At 32.3% G+C, this 21,661-nt stretch overlaps 1 protein-coding gene across 8 annotated transcripts in view; it reads left to right on the forward strand.

The window, feature by feature from the left end:
• Positions 1-21,661, forward strand: part of LOC129750729 (GTPase-activating Rap/Ran-GAP domain-like protein 3) — a 599,756-nt gene that overhangs the window by 560,500 nt on the left and 17,595 nt on the right. For all 8 annotated transcript variants that reach the window (XM_055745737.1, XM_055745736.1, XM_055745743.1 and 5 more), the window contains exons 4-6: positions 77-158; positions 349-467; positions 17,360-17,591. In XM_055745737.1, the coding sequence (XP_055601712.1) occupies positions 77-158; positions 349-467; positions 17,360-17,591 (433 nt within the window). The remainder of the gene's footprint in view (positions 1-76; positions 159-348; positions 468-17,359; positions 17,592-21,661) is intronic.

Consider the following 21,661-nt stretch of genomic DNA (forward strand, 5'->3'; position numbering starts at 1 on the left):
TTCGAATTTATTTTTACGTGAACAATCGATTGTACATAAAAGTTGCTAACGTATTTGATCAATTTCCATTTCCCAGGTGTTTGGCTCCCCTAGTACCCCGATCCTGGAAAATCCTGAACATCAAACACGATGGTATTTCAAATACTTCCTAGGAAAACGTAAGTATTAAGAGAGTACTGCCACGAGCAGCGACGTGTGGAAACATGTTGATGTTGATTAATTCTGTGGTGGTGCAACGGCTTTAATTACAATTTTCTTTCGCTTTCGTTTTCATAACATTTGCCCACGCCTGGCCGCTCGTGTCGTTAACAAATTCGGAAAACGTGTTGCTGTTAAACCCCTTTCCAGTTCACCAAAACTATGTCGGCATCGACGCGGAGAAAAATGCCTTTTTTTTATCCATCGTGTCCCAGGACTCCGGTAGCAAATGTATGCCGCTGTACCGGGTGATGCTGTTCCGGAAACAGGTACGTGTGCGTTGGGTTGGTGCGTGGTGTGGCCACTTTTGGATGGAAATTAAACGGTTTCGCTGCTCTATTAAAGGAGCCATTTCCAGGGTCGAACGATGGTATGAATACCCGGTTGTGTGTTGAATAGCCTAGTTGAACCTGTGCTGGTAACAAATGCTCCTCTGAGATTTTCAAATGATTCATGAAATGAACGAACAAGAAATCAATGCGTTCAATAAGCCATATGTCAGCGACTGAAGAAAGAATACGAAGATTGACAAACTGTTAATTTTCTTAAAAGTATAAAATATCTCAGCACATCACATACGCAAAAATGTTATCTCATCCTCATTTAAATTTTTAAAGTTAATAAAGCTAAGAATTGGATACAGCTCGAGAATGGTTTGATGTTCGAGAGACATACGATCGCAATCGATTGTATCGTTAGTGATTGACTCGACACTGCTCAACATTATCGGAATTTTTCTATTATGACATGATCCATGACCGATCTTTTTGCTTTGGGATAGTGATCTATAATAAATTTCGCCATTCACAATAGAGTGTCCATTCCCGGAAATCCCGATCGGGAGTAAGTAAAATTTCAGTACCAGTTTGTAAATTAAATTTTTTCGGTTTGTTTTGAAGATTATCTGAAACAGATCCATGAAAAAGCTAATATTATCAATCACCATGCATCGAAAACTTATCGTCAGTTTCCTTTCCAGATATTTTCACGACTTTTATTGGAAAAATGGGTCCTATTCAGCAAAGAAATATTTGATCTACTTTGATATAAGGATCAAATTTTTAATTTCATTTTCCTAAACATGATTTTGTTTGTCCGAAAACATGGTATTAAAAGTTGAAAACTAACAATGAATTCAAATAAAAAAACCCGATTTAATACACTTAACAGTGGATTGGAGGCTTTCTTACAGAGTGTAAATTATGTAAGGAAACATACTACACAATGATGGATACCTTATTTCTGAATAATATATGATTATTCTATAAAAAAAGATTATGATTAAAGTAAATCGAAACAAAAATTACTAAACTCAATATAAAAAAAAGATGGCCAGAACGTTTTTTGGAGGATAAGCGAACTGATATTCAAGGAGTTCATCTACTATCAAAATATTTCAAACTGTTCAAGTTTGAGAGCCACATTTATCGACGCACACTAGTAGTCTAGGGGTTAGCCTCCTAGATTCTCATGCTAGTTGACGTGGGATCAATTCTCTGCTGTTTGTTGAACTTTTTGTCAAATTTTCGATCGCCTCCGTAATAAATTTAGCGATTGCTGGCTACTGCTGCTGAGCAAATGACTACCTTTTTTGGATATTTTATGCAAACTTGTGTTAACATGATTATGGTTGAAGCTCTATCATGAATTATGCTCAACTAACAGAAAAGGAAAAAAAATACGAATTAAAAAAACAACTCCAAAGTCGAAGCAGTTTCCTGTGCAACCCCTTTTTATCGACGACTGAATCTAAAACTGAAATATAAACCTGAATTCGTAATCTGAGTTCTGAATCAGAATCTGCATTTAGAATTCAAGTCTTGAGTGAAAATTTTGAATTTAATTTTTCAATATTAGTTCAGAATCCGAATCTTAAACTGATGTCAATTGTAAACTCAATTTCTAAATGAGAATTTCAGTACTAAATCTGCATTCTGCATTTGAATTTTGAAACAAAATTATGAACAAAACTTTTAAATCGATCTGAGTTCTTAGTCTGAATTTACACTTTCTGATTCTTTTCTCAATCCGATTGATGGATCTGAATCTGAGATTGCAATTTGAATCTGAATTCTGAGTTCAAAACATGGAACCTGATATCTATTCTGAGTTCAATTTATAGTTCTTAATAAGAATTATGAACCTGACTTCTAAACTGATTTTAATTTCCATAAGCATTTGAATTTGAAATCTGAAATAAGAATGAAACTTTTCCATCGAAGTTTTTCTTATGAGTTCAGAGTACAAATCTGCACTCTGAGCCTGAACTTTTTTTTAAACATTTTATTCCGATTTTTTAATCTGAATCTGAGATTTTAATTCGAATTTAAATTTAGAATTCGAATTCTGAGTTAAAATTTACAATATTAATTCTGGATCTGAATTTAAACTCTGAACCTGATCACTATTCTAAATAAGATTTATAAAACGGAATCAGAGTTTTAAATATGACTTCTAAATCGGAATCTAAATCTAATGTTTGAAGAAAAATTTACAACCTAAATTGTAATGCCATTATGTATTGACAACAAAATTTCAAATTCTTAATGAATGAATTAACTAAAGTGGATCTGGATGTAATATCTTAAGTCTGAATTTGAACCAGAATTTCGCAAATAAAAAGGTTATTCAGAATCTGAATTTGTATTGACGTTCTTTGAATTCAATAATTGAATTCTGATACTGGATTGTGACTTTGAAATTTTAATACTATTAGAAATCAATGATGGCATGCCGTTGAATAAAAAAAATCAGAAATTCTGAATATGAATTCGAATTTAAATTCTAGTCCTGAATTTGAATTATGAATCTGAGTTCAATGATTATGAATTCTGAATTCCTTTAATGTGAATTAAGAATTTCAATCTTATACTTGATTCTAAATTTTGTATTTTAATCTGATTCGGAATATCGAATCTTGATTCTGAGTCTGTCATAAGTTAATGTTTAAATGCAGTGCTCGATCCTTATCATCTGAAAATTTAAGCTTTAATATTGAACTAAACTAAGCTAAAAAATATTGAACTAAATAAATCAGTTTATTTTGAATTCGATCATGGCTTAAGCAATTGGTTATGAACTAAGAAAGCTGAATGAATGGTAAATGGTGAACATGAAATTCGAATTCGAATTTTGTGATCCAAAATATCTTTTAATAGATTCCAAAAAGAAAAAATAAATTTTCATAAAATTAAAGGGCAACTCTTGGTAATTATAGTTATGTCATCTCCGTCGAGGGACGGAAATAATATGATAATGAAAATTAACCGAATTGAAGCTAATAGAAATTTATAAATTGGGAATCATTTTCATCAATGCCCCTACAACAGATAAGTCGAATTGTAGAGGCAACAAAAATGTTCAAATTCAACGAAAAGGGGATTTGAAAACGGGTGAGAATAACCACCCACTGTAAATAATGTAATTACCTACTGCATATACAGTAAGTTCATAATACTCACGGTTCTCAGATTGGAAATCATTTTTGTTCCTGTCCAGTTAAACAAAATTTCTTTTCTGGATTTATTGGACCTCACAACCATGGACCGTAGGGGTACGAGCATGTAAAATCTTCAAAATAGGTCGTCTACCAAAATACATATTTCCGATCCTCTTTGTTTTTATTATTGCTCCGATTGAGTATGGTTATCCATCGATGAAACTAAAACGAGAAGAAAATCACCCCGAAACCCCCCGGAAAGTTCCATCAATAAAAAACATTATTACTAATACATACTTTCTACTTTCCTGGGAAAAAAAACCGCCACATCAGCCTGGTCCATCGTTCCGGTGATTAAACGGCCAGATCCGGGGGTGTCCGTCGCAAGGAAACTCCGTCGCAGGAAACTCCGTCGCAGCAAACAACCATCAGATCGCACTTGAATTTTTGTTCACTATGACGTCTCTCGGTTTTGTTTTGATAAGTTTTCGTGAGGGGTACGTTCACAGAAGTGGGTGGAGGATGAGTTCCCTGTTGATAGGTGTGTTCAGTGTTATTTGTAAGATAGGTTTATTCTTATTTTCTTTCGTAAGAAATCAAATGCAGAAAAATTGGTTTTCACGTACGTTGTTTACATGAAGCGTTTTCTAGTCAATTAGGACAAGTTGAGCTTCATTGCGTCGAAAATGTTACTGTCATGTTTTTTGTCCACATGATACGTTTTTCGAACATAAGGATGTGGTGTAGTTTCAGCACGTTTCAGTGCGACAAACCGATCGATGTTTTGTGAAGTTTATTTAGTCAAAATTTGTCATATGAAGTTTTATTTTACTGAAAAAAGATGTTTTTTAAAGAAATTTAACTCACATGAAAATGCTTGCTGCATTTGAATTTCAGAAGAATTCCCATTGACAGTAGGTTATTATGTTTGATTTTAATCAGGATTCCGAATCTAATAATGATTGATTTCTGATACTAAATTTTGACCCCGTGATTTAAAATCCTTTTAGGAATAAGTGACAGCTTGCTGTTAAATTCATGAAAAAATCTGAAATTCTGATTATGGAATCAAATTCTGAATCTTAATAGCTTGATTGTGAAATTGGAATTTTATAAATGTGAATTGAGAACTTCAGATTCAAAGATTTAGATTATAAATCTGATTATAAATTTTACTCAAGTATTTAGATTGGAATAAAATCATGCAGTTATAAGTTCATTAAAAGTCCTGAATCGGAATTCCATTTAAATTTTTTTTTCATGAATAACAACAACTGTTGTCATCGAAAAATTGTATCAGTAAGGACAAATTTTGAACAATTTTTATCAAAACTTGCTGAACCATGGGGCCTGAAGAACATAATTTTCAGTTTTTCCAGTTGTAGTATTTAAATAATCAAACCATTTTTTTCCTTAATTTTTAAAACATATTTTTGCTTCATAGCTAAATTTTTTATATAATTTTTGTTGTAATTGTTATGTAAATAACTGGATATAAAAATTTTTGTAAAAGAAAACTTTTTAGACATATGTCAATCTGGTGTTGTTTTTTTTCGGCCCAATTTTTTATGCAAATTTTTCAGAAGCATCTACAGGTGGGGTTGAGTTTTAGAGGCTTAATATAACTTTCCAATCTGAATCTGAATTCTTAATCTTATTTTTAAATTCTAATTTAAATACCAAACAGAAATAAAAAACCTAAACTAAGTCTAGCCAAACCGAATCAAATCTGTCCTATCTAATCTGAATTTTTACTTTCATATGGACTTCGATTTGAATTCAGAATGTGAATCCAGAATGTGAATTAAGAATTATATTTTTTTAATTAAAAAATAATATTCAGAATTCATATTTACAATTTACCTTCATTCATCTGAAACGGAATCTTTTCTTTGAATTTTTATGTTAACTCAAAATGTCAAGTCTGAACAGAACTCTGACTTTACAAGATTCCTAAATATGTATTTTTTTCAAAATCGATATCGATCGATAATGGATCGCGATCCATAAGTTTCGAATCCTTAGTCCAAACAGTAATATGCACAGCGGTAGAATTGATTTCATAAATAAAAGTTCAATGATGAATTCCATAATTCACACACAGCGTATTATTGATAATACATTCGTGACTCATTTTTAACTCCTGAAGGTAGGCTCATTATTACATCGAAGATCATCGTGCCGCGTTCTTCGAACAGAAAAAGAAACTTATTCGAAACGGCAAAAATTTCAAATTTTCTACCATCAGCAAGCTTTGTCCAGTACACATAAACCTTGGATGGATATTAGAAACAACCCCTGCCCATATAGTTATGAAAATAACCTCGACAAAGTTGGGTGGAAAAAAATATGTCAGATCTGAATTCTGAAACTGAAGTATGATTCTGAATCTGAATTCTGATTTGAAACATTGTGTTTATCTTAATTCTGTCTAAGCGCGCTGTTCTGTCGACGCTCGGCTGGGACTCTCTAAATCATTACATTAAGAAAAAACACTTCAAATTTCAAATTTTAGTGATAAAAATTATATCAAATCTGATTTCTGAAACTGATTTATGAATCTGGATTCATCCCTGATTTGAAACTTCTTCTCAAGCATAATTCTGTCTGTGATTATCCCTGATTTGAAACTTCTTCTCAAGCATAATTCTGTCTTGGTATGTTGGTTCTTTTTTTCTGTGCGGCTGCGCTGTTTTGTCTACGCCCGGCTCTCTGAAGGTAAAGCTGCGGTTGTTGTTGCTATGCCCAAAGTCGCCATTTGCTGTATCGAAAAGCGATAAAAAAGGAGAAATCAAAAAAGAGCCAGAGAATATCGGAGGGACCGACAAACCGCAAACCGGCCAAGGCACCAGAAAGGTGCAACTGAGTTTTACCATCAACATATTTCAAACTGGTCAAGTTTGAGAAGCACAATTCTCGACGCTCACTAGTGGTCAAAGGGTTAGCTCTCTGAACTCTCATGATGGATGTCGTGGGGTCGATTCTCGGCTGATTGATGAACTTTTTGACAAATTTTCGATCGTCTCTGTAATTAATTTAGCGATTGCTGGTTACTGCTGCTGAGCAAATGGCTACCTTTTTTGGAGCCAACGTAAGCAAGATATGTTCTATGGAATAGAAAGTTTTTAAACAATTTTGTTTTTTTTTGGTTTTGAGATAGGACCTACAGGAAAAAAAATGCAATTTTTTGATACTAAATTCATCAAAATCGTGAAACCTAGAATAGGAGTTAATGTGTTAAGAACGTTTTTATGGAACATACAAATAAACGGACATCATCGTAACTCGTCGAGCTGAGTCGATTGGTACCTATAAAGTGGGGTCTTGGACCCTTAATTAATGATATCCCCAACTGACCGTTCCCTATGCCTTTCTGTAAGAAAGCCAAAAACACAATGGGTAGAATTTGAATGGTTCGTTTTGCAATAATCATCGTTTAGTTTTTCCGATTCCGTCATACTTATCGGCCAAAAAATACACTATTTGTAACAAATGAGCAATTACCGGAGAATTTACGAGATTAAATGCATAACTTAAACTTTAATTCTTAAAGTATATCCAGCTTATTTCTTTCGTTATTGGAAAAAACTTTCTCAGTTCTGTCAATTTTTTTGGCAGCAAGAAGCTGACAGTTTTGTAGGGTGATACTCATACACTTCCAAATCCATACTCATACAAATCCAAAAAATACAAGATTTTCGAAGTACGCTGATGAACTTACTGCACCTTTTTCGAATAACGAGCATGTAACTAAGCCATTATTGGTAAAAAATATTTCGATGGAAATACCTTAATCTCTTAAAGAATCCTCTTAAGAGTATATGTAAAAAAGGAATCATAATCAATAGTATGAATATTTAAATAGTTTAAAAATAAATTCAATTTATAAGAATACTGAAGGGGGGGGGAGGGGGGGGGGGGGGTGGGGTGAACGATTAAAAAAACCATAAACGCACATTGCGTTAAAATATCATTTTTTTTTTTTATTTTATCCGGGAACCCGTAAATTCCCAGGAAAAGGATGCTCAGATTTTTCGTATCCTGGGTTACAAAAATGTCCGGGAAATGGACACTCTAATTCACAACATTGAATGAATATCTGCTGTGCTATGACGAAATGACTAATAAACCATTTTGTGTTTTCACCAATAAAAGCGATTTCCTCTTTTAGCTTAACTTTCATTACTACAGGATTTTTAACGAGATATAATCTGTACAATCTGTTCTAAAATGTATCAGAAATATAGCTTTTCGGATTACAACTCCTTACTTTGCCTACACAAGTTTTAAACACACATTAGTCACTTTGCTTATGCTTATGCTTATGATACGACGATACGTACACTGCCAGATCTTGTCAGCATCCCGGTGAATAGTAAAAATACATTTACTATTCATCTTATCAAGGCCGGGCCCACTGTGCAGTATTGGACGCAGAGACGACTGGAACCAGGGGAGGAAGAAACGTGGACATCAGTACCTTACGTTCCCATGTTCATTTAATATTTATTCATTGGGAGCATAGATGCAAAGATATTTCTATGCTCCTTGGTGTTGGGCCTTGCAATTCTTCCTTCAAGGGATAGAAATGAGGTTTTACATAGAGACCAAAAATTAACAATACAAAAATTAAAGAAATTTCTTCAACCATTATACACTGTTTAGTTCTGGGTTCTTGTACCTTCATCTCAGGTCAACGACCATGGTTATAGCGCTATTGCTCGCTTTTGAAAAGATTTGTAAGAGCAGATAAATTATTAATACAGCACCGAAATCTTTAGAATTATTCCATTCTAAAAGATTTCAGCATCAAAATGGAATACACACGCATTTGAACACCGAGATTACCTGTTTCCTGCGATTGAAATAGCGAACTAATGAAATCATAAACAACTTTATTTATTTCAAATTTTTATATGCGTGTCTTTCAGTAACTTAATGATTTACTTACAATCCCAGCCCAGGTGCCTATAAAGTGACAAAAAAAAACGCGCATGCAGTCTGCACAAGTGGATGACAGTAATAAATAAATAATTTGTTTTTATGAGGAAATATTTTTAAAATGTCATGAGAAATAATGATGAGTAAAAAAAAACTGATTTGCATCAAATATTTTATTGATCAAAGCAACCGATTTTACTAGCTGCTGAAAATAAGCATAAGAAAAAAAAAACTTCCGAAATCTTTCGGATGAGGAAACCTTTCGTATTAACCGGATTTCAGTACAGTACAGCAGCTAAAGCCATAGTAGAGTAAAGGTATCCAAAGTATTGCAAAAAAATCGGAAAGCTCTCACCGGGATTTCCTGTCCTTGCCGTCCTTGTCGACTGCCGTTCTCCGTATTGAAGCATTTAAGTTGTTGCAGGTCCAACTTTTCCTGCCACAAATCACTCGAACATTTTGAACTTCACTCCACACATCAGTTCTGATTGACACGATAAAACAAACTTTATATTTCTTCCACATTCCACTTTCCATTAGGAAAATAGGTAATTAGAAAAAAATTAAAACTACAGAGCAACGAGCAGACAGAAAAACGCGTCCGCACCCGAACAAGCCCTACTTGGAACTCCTTAAATACAAATTAGTCACTGCGTAAAAACGCAAATTTTGTTTTAACGATTATACGCCGAAGTATCTAATGTAATCGTTCTAACTATAGTAGGATGTAGGCTTGTGTAAACTTCCGATTCAAAGAAATTAAACAATTTTTGCGATTGCATTTAAATGGCCATGCACTGTGTTGGAACTTATTCAGGCATATTCGAGCGAAGAGGTAGGTATCTTTGAAGATTCCGGAGAGTTTGAAAAGATGTTGGCAACAATAAATGAGAAATGAAATATTTCATCGATAAGAATAAAATAACTACACCAACTAAAAAATTTGTATGAATTTCTACCAGCTGCGATCGTACCTAAACCAACAAAAAACAGGCTGCAAAAGTGCGAACAAAATATGCCAACGTGAAGAGTCATGCACTTTTCAACAAAGATTTTTGGGAGATGTTCGGCGGTAGAATGCATTTTGAAGAATCTTAACTTATTAAAATTTTGCTTTTATTTAATAAACAAATTTTTGCTTATACATGCAAAATATTTCATTTTAATTTCAAACTCTCAATGTTTTCTTTATGAGATCATTGTGCACTAACGAATAATTTCAACCCATGTTTACATGATATATTATATTTCTATAAAAAAAAACATTAAGAAAATAATATTTAAAAAAATTTATTGTTTTTTGTAAATTTGTTTCTCTTATTCCATCATCAAACAACTCCACACTCAAATACTTCTGCTAAATTTGATTTTCTGGAAAATTATAAAAGATTTTTCATTTGTTGGTAGATTTTGTTATTTGTGATTGATTCAAAAAGTTTGCTAATGCAATATAGCTTTTATTTGATTTTTAACAAATTCTTTCTAGGATGATTTGTCAATAGTTGCACAGCTTATTTATGCTGAATTTAAGTCGTTTCAACTTGATTCAGCTGAGCCCGTACAGAATTGTCTAATAAGATTCAAACATCATAATTGAAACAAAAATCGCTAAAAATCAGTTGCCTGTGCACACGCAAATTTGATATCGTGTCTAATCTGCCGTGAGATGACGAAGTGACAAAGAAACCATTTTGTGTTTTCGCCAATAAAAGCGATTTTCTCTTTTAGCTTAAGATTCATTAAAAAAAATGAATTTAAAATTATCGCTTCGAAATTTTCACAATTATTTTCATTGACACCCCCCCCCCCGCATTTCCTACATTTCCTAATATGGGAGGAGTGCCTTCTCTTTTAAAATATCATCATGTCAAGATAGGTTTAGGTCCTAAATTTTATGAAAATCACTTCAATATTATTAGAACTGCTAGAGTTTTCCGTATCTCTTTCATGGATTAACGCATATTAATCATCTTGGCGTCAAAAAGGCACATTTGTCAATTCGTTTTTTTTTTGGATTTACTCGAAAACTATATAAACTTTTCATATCATTTGAAAGATTTTAGAAAACTGCACAAAATGACATCAAAAAGAACAACCGATAAAAATGGATGTTCATCACTTTGTCATATCACGGCAGATATATGCTAAACATGTAAAATTTTTGTAAACACTAAATTGTAACTTATCAAAATACTTGGAAATTTTCGCATTCAACAATCAAAAATAAAACTTCTATAAAAGGAACCCATTCCAAATTATTTTAAAATGAATGGAAAAAAGTTGTCCCAGTATACGGTACGGTATTGCCCTCTTTTGTAAACAGACCCCCCCATAATACCTACTTTCATATGGGAAATAAAGCATTCGTTAGTTGCGCAAGTACTGTCAACCTAATTTTTTCAGCTTTAAGTATTTTTAGATTCGATTGAAAAAAAAGGACTCAGTTCAAGCTTCAGATCAAGATAAAGAATCATAAATATAATTCTTATAATTTAGTTCTTAAATCATCATTTTTACATTAATCAATTCACAACATTGCAATGGCATAAACTTATGCGTTTTACGTTTCTGAATGAACTGTTGAACGCAGGAAGATTTTTTAAACGATTTTTGGCGATTACAGTAGTTTTCTATCTTATTACACTCAAAAAAAATTTTCACCGTGAAAATAACGAAACTGTGAATTTGGTGAATCTTAAAATTGAAGTGACAAAATGTATGGGAGAGTGGGGAATCATGGGCCACTTTTTTTCGTTGTTCCATAACTTCTTTATTATAAAAGATAAAATGAAAATAAAAAATGGTATGGTTTTCTACATTTTTAAGGTACAATAAAGTATTTTTTTTAAATTTTTCAATAAGTTATTTCCCCCAAATTTCGAATGTTTGAAAAAAGCAGTATTTTTTGGATTTATAAAAATGGCGGGGAATCGTGGGCCACCAAATCCAAATTGACCAAATAACATGCAAAGTTTATGAGTTGACCTAAAACTGTGATTTCCTAATTCATTTCGTTATTTAAAAGCAATTTCAGATGATGAAATAAAAAAGAGAGCTGTGTATGATCGCATAGATTCCAAAACCTGGCTCGCGGACGTTTTGGCAAAATTTATTATATAGGATGGACAAAATATTTTTCATAACTCTTCATTTGGCATAAGAAAACTTTACAGATAGTCAAAACGTATTTTAAGTTCTGAATGTGTATAAAAACATAAAAATATAGGTGATTCAAGATGTGTGGCCCACGATTCCCCACAAGCTATGATTTGCAAATTAATTGCGTTTGTGTGATTTATTGATGTTTCATCAAAAGAAGCATATGATGCGTATTTCAGTCAATAACATATAGGAATATATGCTCACGCAAAGCGACGACGATGACAGTTGGTTTGAGATTTTTATCTCAACACACATCTGAGATATTAAAAGTGGCCCACGTTTCCCCATGGCCCACGATACCCCACTTTCCCCTACTTTTATTATCTTAAACGAGTAAATGACTATCCTTAAATGATTATCTTAATTTTTACATATTTTAAGGCAAAGCTTGAAAAAATGCATCTTGATCAAACAAAAATTATCAGTTCAGACAAAACAAAAGGCTGTCCAATCGGGATTGCACACGGCACCCTTTGAAATACTCAAATTTAAGAAAACAGATAACACTTATCCCTTTTTAAAAACGCTTAAACTCACCCATATCTTTCTATGACTCTCAACAAAGTTTGTTTTTAAGAACGGCTAACTAACCGAACCAATAACAACACTAATATAACGGTGGCGTTGGAATACTTATGTCGATTATTACAATCGTTTTAAAAATCTAAATGACGATTTTAAACACTACACAGCTAAAGTAAGGTTGCCAGATTTTTTTCAGCACGTATCCGGGCCGGACAAACCGAGCAATTTTTATAAAAAAAACCTGGCAAAATCCGGGCATTCGATTTCAAATTGACGACCATAAATCCGGGCAAATTTTGTCAAAATTCAAAATTCCTTAACAAAAATCAAGAAAAAAATACAAAAAATTGAAAAAAAAAAAACATTTTTTTCATCAAAATTCATCGATAGATTTTGAATTGTATTTTAAGCTTCCAAAAAACCTTTCTTGATTATTTTTATAAAATTTGCTTAAAAAATTTCGTTTTAAAGGTTTTTGTTGTTTTTTTTTATTTTGTTTAATTTGCCAAATAAAGTGAATAAATCCGGGCAAAATCCGGGCATTTTTCAATGAAATCCGGGCAACCTGGCCGGGCCGGACTGTTCTTTAATAAAGTATTAAATATCCGGGCAAACCTGGTTAAACCGGGCAATCTGGCAACCTTAAGCTAAAGTAAGTTCAATGACATTTTCATATTATTGAATAGTTAGGGGAGAATGAGGATACTTGATCCCTGGGGATACTTGATTCCTTAGCTATAACTCGAAACTGGAATGTCCTACAAAGATCAAATGTTCTAGAAAAATGTGCCAAAATGAGCAAAATAACAATGCTTGTAGTTTAAAATTTTTTAACAAAATAATTGTTTGAGTAATTGAACCTTGTTTGAAAAATTTCACAAAATGTAACTTGAAGATCTTTTTTCATCACTTTAAAATGTTCCTTACATGGGAAAATTATGGAAAAATATTTGTTCCAATGTATCAATCGTTCGAGCGTAAAATGAACTTCATAATTCCATATTTTCAAAGCAATGGAAAACTCTCAACTTTTTCAGAAAAAGTTTTCTAAAATGTTGATTATGGGTACAATTGATCCCCTAGAGTTGGTTACAATTGATCCCCCTTCCAAACGGCATATTCTTCTTCTGAATTGATCGTTATCATTGCTGATTACGAAATTACTAATATTTATCCAAAAACTAATATTTATCAAACAATTGTCTGAAGAAAAGAGCAAAAATAATTAATTTACTCTTAATTATAAAAAATAGCGCCTTTAAGTATGCAATTTTATTAGCGTTGAGACAAAGTTATAGAATTTTATTCTTATGTCTGCTAAAAATTGTGAAATGAGAACAAACATGACCAAAATAGTCAATTAACATTCTATCTTGGGGTTTTGTTTGATTTTTATGCAAGGATTAGGGCTTCCTGAATAAAAGATCAAGTCTCCTTCAATAGAGGATCAAGTCTCCCCTAACTTCACAAAAATCGCAATTTTTTTACTCCCACGAAAATGCTTCTAGTTCATCAACGGGTTCAAGTATCGTTCTAATTTTTGGAGCATAGAAACTTGAAGTTACAAGCTGTCAGAAAATGTCAAAGACGTCGAGTTGCTAAATTTTTCCAAAAAGATATGGTGAAAATAAGAAAAGGGGATCAAGTATCCCCACTCTCCCCTACAGTTGCGTTAAAAAAATAGAATGAAGTCGCGTGAAGCTGCTCACCCACTTCCAACTTTGACAAGCTACCATTTCTCTCTCAGTTGATATTTTTTCATGAAACTTCCACACAATTCAGTTAAACTATCCAACTAACGTTTCACAAAATTTTAAGTCTTTAAAATGACCGGAAACAAAGATACAGCTATTACCGTAAAAAAGGGAAATTTGGAATTGCTTTACTAAATTTGCTGAATCTGTGGCAATTTTCATTGAAAAGTCTTGAAATTTGGTGCAAAAATGTAAAATGTTTGATCTAGTACCTGGCCAAGTTTCATCAAAATCATCATTGCCCAGCAGACGATTTCATTCCTTTTTGGACGGATGTTTGGAACGGAATCCATGTATTCTTGGTGTTTTCTTACATAAAATCAAAATTTATCGCAAAGAATGTTAAGAATTGATAAAAACTTTATTCCTGCTCTGTTCAGGAAAAAAAATGTTTAAACAGAATTCAAAGTAAGAAGGACAGAGATTCAGAAATGACCTGCTAAATATACAGATAAACAAATTTGGTTCATGATTAAAGCGAGTTTTATATTCCCTCTTGTGTTTAAATACCAGCTCTGTTGGAACAATTTCTATTTCTTAACAAATCAGGAATGAAGTTCTTATTAATTTACAAGATTATTTGTGTTAAATTTTGATTTTGTGAAAGGAAAAAAAAACGAGAAAACATTGATTACAATGTTTTCCATACAAACATTCGTCCAAAAAAAAAAAAAAATTAAGCGTCTGTTGAGCGATAATAAACTTAATTTTCTACTCGGTACTATTTTTGATCACGTTCATCGATTTTGACGAAACTTGGCCAGGTAATAGATCAAAAATTTTTACATCTTTGCACCATATTTCAAGATTTTTCAATGAAAATTCAATGATACAGCAAATTTAGTGAAGCAATTCCAATTTTCCCTTTTTTCGGGAATAGCTGTATCTTTGTTTCGGGTCATCATGAAGATTTGAAATTTTGTAGAGCGTGTTAGTTGGATAGTTGAACCAGATTGTGTGAAAAAATCATGAAAAAATATCAACGGAGAGAGAAATAGCAGCTTGTCAAAGTTGGAAGTAGGTGAGCAGCTTCACGCGATTTCATTCTTTTTTGAATGCAACTGTACATACCATTATATAAACCATAAAAAATATTATGAACAAAGACGGTCTACGCTTTTTAATGAACATTAAGGAGTTGGAAAATATCTTTGAATGATTGCTTAAAAAGCGTGATAAAATCGAAACAATACCCGTGATAAAATCGAGTGTTAATTTGGCAAGTATTGAAAAAAATCGAACAGAAATAAATTGAAAAACTACCGTGTTGATCAAAGCGACTAGTGATAAAATCGATTAACTACTGTATTATCATTTGAATATGGCTGAAATCTAGCTCAAACTGGTATAACTTTCAACATCTATTCGTTTCTTCAAACTCTGACGCTTTAGCTTTACAACTTTACTACAGTTTTTTTTTCTAGAATTCTTTTATTTTTTGAGTTCGCGATTTGTTGAAATGCCAAAGTCAAATAACAAAAAAAAATGAAAATAAAAATTTAAACTTTGAAAATTAGAAACCATAGCAAGAGAAAAATGTTAAAGAAATGCTTCGCACTTCAGAGTTAATGTGATTTTAAATCTACCAAAAGTTAACATTTGAAATGTTAGAAGATTGACTTAAAAAAAACTAGATTCAGAAGAAATGAGCTCTCGTTAAAAAAAGTTCATAAAATAGAAAGTTTTTCATGCTTTCTCGGGAAAAATATTTCAAACTTTTGGCAATACTAAAACTAGTTACGTGATTTCTTCTCGTTTCCGATCGCGTTAAATTTTGAAGGGTTACTATTCGTAAGAGTTATCAAGTTTTATTTTTCCCAGATAAAATATTTTTATTGATTAAAAGTAATAGATGATATAAAAGTTTAAAATCGGGGCATATCAAACATTCTTAAACATTTTTAACTGTAAAGCAACCTTATCAAAACCTAAAACACAAACTTATTTTCTTAGAGAATTGAATGTGTTCTCACTTCATATCGTTTAAAAAGAATTAAAGATTCCAGACTAAACAGACTGATTTTCGTTACGAAATTTGGTATTATTTTCCCTACTGAAAAATATAATGTCGGAAAATAGTTCTTTTCTATAAAGTTTTCAAAACAGTGACGAAAAGTGCTACTGTTTGGATTTGGAGGGGAATAAAGTTCGTTTCTTCAGGTTGAAAACCTCGATTCTGAAGGATGCAGTATTGCAAAAAATTATGTATGCCTCTCGTTGCTAAATTCGATTTTTTTTCAACACTCAGGGTAATTCTTGTTGGATAAATTTATGACTAGAGCTGAAAAAATCATCTTTTTCAACTGGTTGCAAAATATTAATTAATTATCTGTTCCAAATTTTCTTATCCAAAAATTAAATCATTTTTTTTTTCAAATCATGATTTTCGACGTGCAAATACTGGAATTCTTCAAATACATTTCACTCAATTATGAAAATGGGACGTTCATAAGAGGAAGGCGAGCTTGCTATGAATTTATTCCACGAAGTATCTCCAGGGGTCTTTTGAAGTGATAAATTTTTTCTCCTCGCTCGGCAAAAACATTCTTCTGTGGGCAAACAATTTTAAAAGCAGATGATTGAATTTCGATGAAATGTATTCGCTGTTGAACTGTCATGTGTGCTGCTAGGGCGTTAATCGGTATTTTTCTACCGGAGACATTTCACATCCTTCCGGAATGTGTCCTAAAACAACATGGGATCAATACATTCGGTTTGCTTATTTGTGGTGAATTATGCACCTCCGCCGGAAGATTTTTGTATTCAACAGCAGACAAAAATTTAATTGATTTTTTAAGGCTTTTAATAATTCTATTTTCGATTATCATTTTCTCACATATCTCTGAATTATTGCCTTAAATAAATTATCAATATTAAAACTATCACGAATGCAAGGAAATAATAACCGCGGTTAAAACTCTGATGCCTAGAGCTTTAATAATTAATCCATGCTTTTCTACTGAACAGCGAAAATTGGAAATCAACTGCAAAGAATTGCAAAACGTATTTAATTCTTCTAGAATGCGATAGGAGAAAAAAAATCCAATCCCAATCGGGTCCGTCGTTTTTGTTGCACAGATTTCTCATATCCGATTAATATTTATCACAGCTTCACGCAACCATGCTAGTTCATCATCAATCCGAAATCCCCAAACGGCCATCAAGCGCAGCGTCCGTTCATTAAAAATTAAGCTTCGTAATTAATCCGGGGCCGTTTTTGCTATGGGCACCGATTTTCGTTTACGTAAACCATCTAATAAGCCAGTTTTGATGTTATTCTCTTATTTTTTTTTTCTTCCTCCTTCGACGGATATTTGGTTGCCTCAATTCCCGAAAACAGGGTGCCCAAAAGTTGGCCCTCCCGTACAATCCGCAGCAGAAGATGACGGTGAAGCAGATTCTGTCGAACTTTGCCATGATGGACGGAAGCAAATCACCCAAGGAAGTCTTTTCCGCGGACATCCAGAAGGATCTGCTGCTGCTGGAGGAGCAGGAAGGTTCGGTAAACTTCAAGTTCGGGGTCGTCTACATGAAAATAGGCCAGACGATGGACGACGAAATGCTGAGTAATGGTGAGTATTAATGGGGGAGGGATTTGCGAGTTTCAATATTATGGTGGTTAATGAGGAAAAGACTAATGATGCAGTAAAAATTGTTGGATGAGAGATTATGAAAGACTGGTTCGTAAAACAAAAATGATCATTCGGTTATTCAAATTGAAAAAATATGATATCGAAAGTGAAACCTTGATTTACTGCCATTTAAATGCTGCAACTTACTGTCTCTTGTTTTCCTTTGTACTTCCTAAGCATTTTTATTACTGAACCGTTGAAAAAACTTCAGCTGTGTTTCGTTTATCTTAAAATACTGTTATTTTTTAAATATCTGATTCGTTTTTTTAAATGTTCCCATCGCCAAGATTATTATCGTTTCAAGCACCTGATTATGCCAAATTTCATGATGAACATTCCGACTATTAGATATGTTAGTAGACCTACACAACTGGTTAAACTATCGAATTTCTCAAAAGGCATTTTATTGAAGGATAGCATAATGTCAAGTCAAGTTATATTATAAAGCTAGATGAACCAGTGTGGTACCCTTCCCATGGAAAAACTAAATTCGTTAAAATTATAGTAATTAAAATAAACTATTTTTTGGTAAAATTTGAGCAACGTTCAAAAGTGAACTATTTTTCATGGCATCTGGGCTTCTAGATTGTCTTGAGTCTATTTGTAACTTGGAGGTTTGAAGGTTGAAGGAGCAACCCTTTAGAAAAAAAAGGGAGGGATCCTCAATTAAACAAATAAACAGTTTAAATAAAAAACATAGTTGAGCACCCAAAATTAAATTATGAAAAAGTTCAATTTACTCTGTTAATTTTTCGGAAGCAAAAATACAGCTTTCTCTGACGATCGCCGTTTTAAAGTATATACCGTTGGACAACCTTCAAAATCAAATCTTAAAATTAGCTGCTAGTTTTTGCTTTATTTTGAAAACTATAACTTTGAGTGAAACGCTGTATGGTTCAAAAATGAAAATTTCAAGGTATTTATACAGAAAAAGTCAATCAATATTTACTTCGATATATATCCAAATTCACCATAAAATATTAGTTTGAATTTTCATACAACTAACCTAGAGAAATTTGGAACTTAATTTAAAAAAAAAATCATGTATTATTTAAATATATTAAAAATTTCCAGTATAAAGCTCAAAATCCGTTTTTGCAATTATAGAAAAAGAAGCAAACTTTGAACAAAATTTCAATTTTTATTTTTTTTTTTCAAATTTCCACATACCATCTTAAACAAAAAAAGATTTTTATGAATTTTTTCCAACTTTTTATTTTATTTTGAACCACTGTGCGGGAGGAGTCTTTCAATACAGCAAATTGTGCCAAATTTTATGAAAACATTTAGACATTGGTTTTGTTGGTAATATGTTAGTTACAACATGAGTATTGAGTATTGAGTATAAAGTCAATTAAAATGAGAAGCGTCTATCAATATATATCACCAAACTATGTCAAAATATATTTATCAATTTCATAAAATATCTCATTATGTCAAAACACTTTTGTTAATAAAATTTAAACAAAAATCTTCAGAGGATTGTATAAATTTTATAAATTTTTTGTTAATTTAGTATGGGAGCTCCCTCCCTCTTTTTGGATTCGGAGGAGTTTGAAAGTATTATAGAAACCATTCCCGGTCTTGAAAACGGTTACACACTAAGTTTTACGTTGATCGTTTCAATAGTTTCCGAAAATTGTTCGAAATGGCTCATATTTTTTTATTAATTTTGTTTGAGAGCCCTCCTTCCCCCATCCTTTCAGTCGAAGTGGTTTGAAAGTATATGAGAAACTATATCCGACCCCAAAAACTCTAACATACCAGATTTTACATTGAACGGTACAGTAAATTTCGAGTCTGTAGTCTATGAAATGAGGTTTAATTTTTTTCCTCAAATTTGGCACTATCTGATCATTTATTTATTTCAAATAGAAATTTTTTGATTCTTTTAAGATAATAAAAATCTTTGACCTTGTCTTAGATTGAGTTTTCAAATTATAAAAACAGAAAATACAGTTTTAAAGGATGAGAAAAAAGTAATAGAAATTTCGTTAGTATTATTCAAATTCGGAAAGAGATTCATAATTCAAATTTATATTCAATATACAGAATAAAACTAAGCTCGTGAATGAGTTTTACAATCAATTTAAATCTATTAAAAAGACTTTTTTGTTGAAAGATTAAAATATTAAGTAATAATAGATTAATAACTGATTGTTTATTCAATTTAAAAATTCAAAATAATTATCGAAGTCTGTGCATATCTTTTGCACCAGAAATGACAATTATTTTGAATTGGAATGCAAAATTCAGAATGAGATTCTTATCAGATCAAATATAAACAAGAGAAAATTTGACTTGATAAGTAGAACTGTTTTAGTTGGTGAATATGAAATTGAAAACATGAATTTAGAATTAACATAAAGCTTCTACTATATGGACTTTGAATCCCTTGAGAAAAACAAATAAAAATTGTATCATTATTGCAAAAATTGCAAGAGATTTAGATGTAAACATAGAAATATGTTTGTCTCATAGTCAGTCACTCAATAAAACTCTGGATTTATTGCATTGTAACAAAAATTCAGGGTATTTGTTTGAATAGAGTGCAATTTTAATTTAAAAATAGAAATGCTCAGTGTCAAAAATATAGGTATCGAAAATTTTGAGGAAGTTTTAAATTTATAGAAGCTTTTCCAAATATCGTAATCAGGTTGCAGAATTTATCTGGACCTGCCCGGGTTTTCAAAGAAAATCTTTGAAAAAAAGTATGATTTTCTTCACTTTCCACATGATCTTGGTAATAAAAATTTAAGTTTCCTCGGACTTGCTTTAGGGTTTCGATTTGAGAAAAATTTGGAATTGATTCTATAGATTTTTCAAGTTTTTTAGACAAAAAAAACACTTGTATTTGCCTGACCTGGATAAATTTTTCGATCACTTATGAATGCTTACACAGGGCCCCCTTTAAACTTCTATAAGTGTGAAATTTCCGAGCCACAGTTTCAGTGGGGGGCGGGGAACTGAAATGAAGGTAGAAAATACGTCAATGATCACACAAATTGTGCAGCCAATGATTGAATTCGTGGTAATTTATGGCAATTTGTTATAGAAAGTTAGAAGGTTTGAGTTCAAATGAGAGAAACCAGTGCTCAATGAGAGTGGAAATGTGCTAATGGTTGCAAGTTGTTGCAATTTGTGAAGCAGTTGTGGAATTTTGATCATAACCACTCCAAATGCAAAAAAATTTCTCTTGATTTCAATCCCTTGATAGGGGGGGGCTATACATTTTTTTTAACGTTTAAATACAGATTTTAAATTTAAATTTCTAATTCTGGTTTTTAAAACAAATAGAAGTGTGTTTTTAACTATGTTATTTATTTTTCCTCACCCCCTGAACCGGTGGCGGGTAGGGGATGGGGTGGGGCAATGACCGCTATTGCCCTCCCCCTTTTTTCATTAGTGGACGGACGATACTGTCCAATATCAATATATTGTGGATTTAAAGTTGAAAATATCTTTTTCAAATTCAAAATATTGAAAAGACAATACATTTTTGAGATGGGTTTCAAACCTTTTTTTCTTTTAACTAAATTCAATATGGATTTTTTAAGAAACATTTCGGAAATTATTTTGAAAAACTGACAATGTTTTGCCAACGTAAGCATCAAAAATTCCTTCCAAATATTTTTGAACGATCTTCAAAACATCGTGTGTGTGTGTGTGTGTGTGTGTGTGTGTGTGTGTGTGTGTGTGTGTGTGTGTGTGTGTGTGTGTGTGTGTGTGTGTTTATTTCAACTTTTCAAAATCTGGCCATTTTATTTTCTCAATTCATTGTTGGTTTTGAAATCATAAAAATAAGGTTGGCAATTTGTTTTCTCAGTACAGGAAAGTGAGGATAATTCATTCTTGCGGTCAATTCATTCTTCAGCTCAATTAGGCTGGGACAAATATCAATTTCCCCTTGTTTCCCCTCAACCCCCCCCCCCCATTCGAAATTTCCAAAATCCCGAAGGGGGGAATAAATAAATTTTGAAGTATTTTAAGTAAATTTCAAATAAAAATTC

Source organism: Uranotaenia lowii, chromosome 3, assembly GCF_029784155.1.
Source record: "Uranotaenia lowii strain MFRU-FL chromosome 3, ASM2978415v1, whole genome shotgun sequence".
NCBI lineage: Eukaryota > Metazoa > Arthropoda > Insecta > Diptera > Culicidae > Uranotaenia > Uranotaenia lowii.